General features: G+C 38.9%; 1 protein-coding gene across 1 annotated transcript; it reads right to left on the reverse strand.

The window, feature by feature from the left end:
* Positions 1-2,600: 2,600 nt before the first annotated feature.
* Positions 2,601-3,581, reverse strand: LOC117294747. The gene has a single exon (XM_033777263.1). It carries the CDS (start codon positions 3,579-3,581, stop codon positions 2,601-2,603), a length of 981 nt encoding a protein of 326 aa, XP_033633154.1.
* Positions 3,582-8,156: the final 4,575 nt, after the last annotated feature.

Genomic DNA, 8,156 nt, shown 5'->3' on the forward strand with positions numbered 1-8,156 from the left:
TTAAATTCACTATGTTGATAAAGGGAAATTTTCCTTGCTTTTTGAAAGGAAGTTTGGCGGGTGTTTTTACCCGGGTGTTGGGGTAAAAACGCCCGAGACCCAGGTAAAAACGCCCGCGCATATGTAAACCCCCAAAAGCGATTGCTATTATATGCAGGTTTTTGTAGTGGAATCATATTTATTCAATTGATTCAATATTGAGGAACCTACACTTACTACAAACAATTTTTTAAACACAGTTAGTTCATTATATAACTATAAACTCAATCATTTGAAACCGTAATTTTATTTGGAAGGTTTAAACATTAGCGCACATAATTAACGCACAACAAACTTTAACACTTATTTTATGTACCAACTTTGAAAGGTTTAAGGTTACAAAGCCCATAACTGAAGCACACTGTTCCCAGGAAATCGTCCCAGAAGCTCCTGATTTCACAAAGCACTAAGACTCATGTTGAAATGACTTGTCAGTTAAGATTGCATAGATTTGCAAATAAGGCCATTCTTAGCTCTTTGTAAAATCAAGCTTGGATCATTGATATTTCTTTTAAGACCTAAGACGCATTTCATACTAAAACTTTTTTTTCTCTTTTTTTTCAGTATTACTTAGAAAGCTTTGACTCTATATCTTACATCATGCTTTTACAAGCAACTTTAAAACATATTCGGTCAATTCAGCTTGAAACATGCCTTACTAAAGTCAATCATGTTTTTACCCCAAGCAAAATCAATGTTATTAGTCATAAATTTACATATATGTTTCTAGCCTGCTTTGTGATAGTAGCTATTTCAATGCATATTCATCTGCCATTTATTGAATTTGACCATAGTTTTAGCCAAGTCTTCTTGATTTAATCCCCAGTGGCGTGCAGTAGTTGGAATGATGGTCTGTAATTTGCAGAGGATATCACAGCGTCGAGTCTGGAGAATGTCATCATTTTTTTCTGGCCAAATGAATCTGTTGGTGCCACGAGGCAGCATGTATTTGACGGTCACATGAGTCGGAGTGATTGGTAGCATCACTACTCCAATGTATAAATCCTCCTCATATATAGCTGCCACATATTCTCCCACTTGATAATTTGCAGAAATCACGTTTTCAGAAGATCCTGCCGAGTGTACTGTCCCTGATGAAGCTGCTGTCTGTGACGCTACGAGTGTTTCTTGTTTGTTGTCATTCGATGTCGCTTGCATTTTCTTTTGTTCCATTTTCCTCTTCTGTGCTAGGTCTTTTTTCTCTTTTGCTACTTCTCGATTCTTTAGCAGCTGCTCTTTCTTGTTTTTTCGCTTTGATTTCTGCTTTCTTTTTCTGTTTTTCTTGTTCTTCTGTTTGAAGCCTTACAACCACTTCATCTTCTGTTAGGCATTCCCCAAATGATCTCTTCACAGCTTTCCCCCTTTTCTTTTCATTAACTGGTGCCTGTCGTTTCTGAAGTGAGTTAAGCACAGCGACCTTCATTGCTCGCTTTGGCGTGAGAGGATCAGTGAGGGAGTCATCTTCTAGGTGGTGGAGCGATTTGTCTGGTTAATTCCGATAACGAACGAGACTCTGGCTTGCTAAATAGTCGCGCCGGCCGCCGAGCCGGGCGCTGACTTCTTAGAGGGACAAGTGGCGTTCAGCCACGCGAGATTGAGCAATAACAGGTCTGTGATGCCCTTAGATGTTCGGGGCCGCACGCGCGCTACACTGAAGGGATCAGCGGGTGATCGTCCTTGTCTGGAAGGCCTGGGCAATCCGCTGAACCCCCTTCGTGCTTGGGATAGGGAGTTGCAATTGTCTCCCTTAAACGAGGAATTCCCAGTAAGCGCGAGTCATCAGCTCGCGTTGATTACGTCCCTGCCCTTTGTACACACCGCCTGTCGCTACTGCCGATTGAATGGGTTTAGTGAGATCCTCGGACGGGCCGCGGCGGGGCGCCTCTGGTGCCTCGCTCGTGCGCCCGGAAGACGATCGAACTTTATCATTTAGAGGAAGTAACAGTCGTAACAAGGTTTCCGTAGGTGAACCTGCGGAAGGATCATTAACGAGGAATTAACAAAGGACCCGCGCCGGGTCCACAGCGCGGGGACCCCGCCTGACACGGCCGCTCCATGTACATGTCCACGCCGATCCCGAAACGAAGGAAAACAAACAACAAAATTATTATGGCTAAAATGTTGTGTTGACAGAGGAGGGCGGAGGGATCGGGTGGAAAGTGCGGTCTGATGGACTTGGTGGAGAGCTAACGTGGGCTGGACTCTGTGTGTCCCAAGAAAGATCAGGCGCTGGACTAAGTGTTGGCTGTGTGGTCTCACCTTCATCTACACTGGAACATGAAGCTGCAACTTGGTCTGGACTCATCTGTGTGTCCTGATTAACTTGTAGGCCTACATGTATCTGTATCTGGACGGAAGAACACCTTGGCTGGAAGAAGCTTCTCTGTGGGAATGGCATGTCTGTCCACTGGATATATTCCGCTTTTCATGAAGCCAGAGATAACATGCTTTTTACGGAAAGCCTTAGCATACAGCTGCTTCAGCAGGCCAGGAAAAGCTGACTTGTCAACACTTTTCAGTCGACTACCCTTGTAGTGCCGCTTCAGGATTTTGCTCCAGTCTTACACACCAACATCTAATGGTTGTAGAACATGCGAACAGTGCGGTGGCATACAGAGAAGGTGCACATCGTGTGCTTTGGCTGTGGTTATTAAATCTACAGTGATGTGACTACTGTGCCCATCGAACATAACCAGAATGGATTTTTTGATGTGTCTGACGTGGTATAAGAAGCGCTTCTCGAACCGTGAGGCCAGTGTTGTCCCTTCCATCCATCCTGAATCAGTTGTCGAGTACCCTGCACCATAAGGACCACCAACACACCAAGAATCATACAAGTTCTTGGCCTTGTAGAGGATATATGGGGGGAACACTTTACCATTTGCAGCAACACATCCCAAGACAGTGTACCTTTCTTTCCCACTACCTGGAATGACAACACTGGGGTTGCGTTTCCCTTTCTTTACAAATACTCTCTTGCATTTTGGATCGGTGACAAAGCCTGTCTCATCCAGATTGATGATTTGAGCAGGAGAATCACGGATTCCTAGCTCATCAACTTTCTGTTCTAAAATGTCAAAGAACTTTGATATGACAAACTCATTGCAGGATGTAGCCCTAGAGATGGTTAACACCTCTGGTTTTCTAGGAGCAAGTTCAGTCATCCAGCATCTTGTAAAGCCGTAGAACCAATCGTCGCCTGGACGGTTATTCTTGAACCGGGTCTTCTTTGCCAGAGATGCGACATACTCTTCTGTGATGTCTAGTATATCTGATTTCTCCATTGGACATGCATACTCCCCAGCTGCAATAATGGCTGTTACCAAGAGTTCCTCCTCTGCATGCGAAAGGTCTGTAGCTCTTCCTGATCCGTATTTAAGATTGGGATCTGCGATGTGCTCTCTGAGTGTTCGTCTTGGAATTTTGTATTGCCTTTCTGCTTCGCGTTGACTTATTTCACCTCTCTGCACTCGGCAGAGGGCAGTTTTTAGAGTGATTGTGCTATACTTTTGTCGCAAACCAGTTTTCTCATACTGTCGCATCTTGCTCTGAAAAAAAAGATGTAAGAAAGGCTAAAGGCTAGGCAACAGAATAGTGTTTGGAATGCGAAAGGTTGGGGAAGAAAAATCACTTAGTTAAATAAAGCCCATGCCACCTTACACCTTGAAAAATGCCCTAGGGCATAGGGTTACTGTTTACCCTTTAAATACGGGCAGCACTAATTATGTAGTGGGCTGCTGTGGATGCAGGCACCTAGGCCTATGGTAGGATAGCAAGACCAACTCATATGCCTGGTACACGCAATTTCAGTAGGTCTATGTAATTCAATTTAATGTTATCTTAATAAATTGACCATAATATTTCAGACCTACATGCACTTGTATGCAAGCCTTAATGAAGAAATATTGACTACATAACACTGGCCTAATAGATTGTTTGAAAGTTTGTAGGAATATGTGAGCCCCAAGTGTGACTGGCTTCTGAAAGATACAGTACTTGTACAAAATGTCATGTATGCATGTGTGTCCACAGGCTGTGCATGTGTTTTCACATGTGCTCTCACATGTTTTGCGCATGTGCTGCGCATGTGACAGAATCTACCTCCCAGATTTTAATGAGGACAAAACACACTCAAACAGGAATAGGTAAGGCCTACTGTTGTAACAGAGACAGTCAAGTGGTGGAAATAGATCAGAGCACACAGGACGGAGAGACAAACAAGAGATGAACGGAGAAGAGGTTGACAAAGGGGGGGGGGGGGGGGGGGAGTGGGAAGGGGTGGATACAAATTTGGCTGTCAAATTATTTATGAGGTTTTGATGACTAGGGGGCTTTAATAGAGTTCATCCTTTAACTTAAAGGATGCTACTGGGCGTTTTTACCCCGAGGTACTTGATTTATCCTGGGGTAAAAACGCCCACTTGAAAAACAATAGTAAGCAAAATATTAATATTCATTTGAATATTGTGATCATTTATTACACTTGGCACTGTACTGGACAGAACAATCTGCGCGCTCGGGGATGAGAAATTTCTAAAACTCCCATATTGATCTTAGACCAGGACAGTGGACGTTGTGAAGGGTGATCTGAGACGAAAATTGTAGAAACATCTCCGAGTATTACTATTCTGTAAAATGAATAAGAATTTACAAAACCCTCATCTCTGAAACACGGTTTTCCTGTATGCAAATCCCATGGACGCAAAAACAAACTCCAAAACTCTTTACATTGCTCCGAAATACCGTTTAAGGGATCGTCGTGGGTGTCCTTTTGAAGATGCGTGTAAAATCGAGACGAGACAATTTCAAGAACTCGGTATAAAAGGAAAACCATATGAGTATATTTTTTTAGTAATATTTCTGTACACTGTATGTTCCATGTCAAGGCGCAGTGTCCTCAAATGAGGACATGAGAATGACTCATTAACGGATTTAATCAAACTGATTTCAATCAAAAGCAAACTGTTTTTAGTAATCAAAAAAATTAAATTACGCATGAGAGGTACCCAGATCCAGACTGTAACTCAATTTCAGTCGTATGACTAAGGCTGTGATCTCAGAGGTTTTGCCAGGTGATAAAACCCATTTTAGAATGTAAAACTTAGTTTTGTTATCTTTCTTTAAAAATCTATTGACATTGTATAAAAATTATAAAAGATGGTTCTTCTGAAGCTACTTATTCAATCTAGGCATGATCGGAAACGAGACAACTTTGAAAACTAACGTAGAGCTCAAACTTTTGGTCGATTTTTTTGTGATTCATCTATGACGCGGTCAACTTTTCAAAACCCATCATTTAGTGAGGTAAATTTTTTTTCTAGTTACAGCTTGAAAATATTGTTTTGCTTATAAATTAATTCTATGAAAATGATAAGTTGCTTTAAAGCCATTGGACCCTTTCGGTACACAAAAAAATTTGTAAATAATTTACAGAAGGTTTACAGAAGGTAATGGGTGAAAAACTTCTCTTGAAATGCTTTACTTTTTGAGTAATATAAATTCTCGTTAGCGAGAATAACGGATTTATTTTAAACACATGTCATGACACGGCGAAACGCGAGGAAACAAGAGTGGGTTTTCCCGTTATTTTCTCCTGACTCCGATGACCGATTGAGCCTAAATTTTCAGAGGTTTGTTGTTTTATATATAAGTTGTGATACACGAAGTGTGGGACTTGGACAATACTGTTTACCGAAAGTGTATAATGGCTTTAAATTAGAAACCTGCCACTATTTTTTAACAACGCAATGTCGACAGATTAAACTAACACAGTTTGAAGATAATTATGCAAGAAAGCTTCCCTGAAAAAAATTACTTGCTGAGGTGCTTGTTTTTTTTATAAATTAGCAAATATGTAAAATGGAGTTCGTGTTAAGTTTGGAAAAGAAAAGGAATTTCCCAAACCTTGGTGTCCTGATGTAATGAATTTCGTCTTAGTCTGTCCTTCTGAGACGAAAACTACTTTGCCCGTAAAAACGTATTTTGATGACCTTGTGTTATTAATTTCTAAAAAACTACAGCATCTCGGCAACTAATATTTTGAGGTACGCTTTCTATCATTATCTTCAAACAGTGTCAGTTTGATGTGAATCTGTGGACATGTGTTTTGTTCGAGAAAAGTCTCCATAATCTAATTATTTAAAATTAATTCATTATTCATATGCATAATTAAGACCTCTCAGACTTTTCTGCGCGCTCGGAGATGAGAAATTTCTAAACCTCACATAATGATCCCAAACCAAAGGACATCGGTTGTGGTGAAACGTGATCTGAGACGAAAATTGTTAAAACATCTCCGATTGCTATGAGATCAGTTGTGTAAAATGAATAAGAATTTCCAAAAAGTTTCCTGTATCCCAAATGGGAAACGAAAACAAACTCCAAAACTCTTCACATTGCTCCAAAATGTTTTGGAAAAGAATAAGAATTTCCAAAAGTTTAACCTCTGAAACACTTCGTCTCAGTCTGTCCTTCTGAGACGAAAACTACTTTGCCTGTAAACAAGTTTTTTGATGCGCTTGTTTTATTAATTTCTAAAAAAACTACAGCATCTCAAATTAAGAATATTAATTTTTGATTTTTATCAATACACCGATGTGTGTTAGAGCAAGTATTTTCCCGAAGCTGTGAAAAATTATCACAGGCATGTTACTCGGGTGAGATTCATACATTGCAAGACTACCAAGGTTGCCCGGTAGCTAGCTGGAGGCAGTTCGAATATAATACCGCAAGGATACATGTTATAAGAGATATTTTAAGGTACGCTTTTTACTATCATTATCTTTAAACGGTGTAAGTTTAAAGTAAATCTGTGGTAATTGATTGTGTTGTGTTAGAAAAGTACCCGAATCATTTAAAGGGAAAGGGAAGGTTTTTAATATGTATGGTCTCTGATGTGTATTAATTCACCTTTCATATATAAATTTGGACAGAACAATCTGCGCGCTCGGGGATGAAAAATTTCTAAAACTCCCATATTGATCCTAGACCAGGACATTGGACGTTTTGAAGCGTGATCTGAGACGAAAATTGTAGAAACATCTCCGATTATTACTATTCTGTAAAATGAATAAGAATTTACAAAGATTTTGAAGATGCGTGCTCAAATCCAGACGAGACAATTTCAAGAACTCGGTATAAAAGGAAAATTGTTTGTTTTAGTAATATTTCTGTACTTCAGGCTACTTCAGCGTAATCGATACGAACGTTATTAAAAGCTTATTTCGAACGTGTAGTTGGTGTCAAAATATATTATTTCGAACGTGTAGTTGGTGTCAAAATTAATATTTCCGTACGTGTAGTTGGTGTCAAAATTTCATATTTTCGAAGATGGAATTTGGTTTCAAAATTTTTATATTTTAGAACTTGTAGTATATGTCAAAATTTATTTTAATTTCGAACGTACTAAATAACAGTTTTATATCTTCGACTGTGTAAATTTTATTTTAATTTCGAAAGTATTAAAAAAAAAATTGCCTTAACAAATTTAAACAAATTGTCGTTTTTTTTACACCAACTACACGTTTGAAAAATATTGATTCCAACTACACATAAAAAATTGAACGTGTAGTTGGTGTCAACATTTTGTTTGTTGACCGTGTAGCTGGTGTCATTTTAATTTTGAACGTATAGTTTGTATAAAAGTTTTAGATTTTCCAAAGGATATAGTTGGAGTCGACAAAATTGGCTTAAAAATATTGACACCAATTATTTTTGTTTTTTGACACCAACTACACGCTCGGAAAAATATTGATTCCAACTACACGTGACACGTTATAAACAATTAAAAATATAAAATCGAACGTGTAGTTGGTGTAAAAATTTATTTTAATTTCGAACATATTAAATAAAAGATTTTATATTTTAGAAAGGACACCAACTAAAAAAATTGACACCAACTACACGCTCTAAAAAATATTCATTCCAACTACACATGAAAAAAATATCGAAAGTGTGGTTTGTGTCAAAGTGTTTCATTTTCGAGCGTGTAGTTGGTGTCAATTTTACTTTTAATTTCGTATGTTTAGTTGGGTTCAAAATATTTTGTTTTCGAAAGTGTAGTTTTTATTTTCGATTTTGTTTTACACCAACTTATGTTCGCATTTTTAGACACCAAC

The sequence above is a fragment of the Asterias rubens genome, chromosome 9 (assembly GCF_902459465.1).
Source record: "Asterias rubens chromosome 9, eAstRub1.3, whole genome shotgun sequence".
Taxonomy (NCBI): domain Eukaryota; kingdom Metazoa; phylum Echinodermata; class Asteroidea; order Forcipulatida; family Asteriidae; genus Asterias; species Asterias rubens.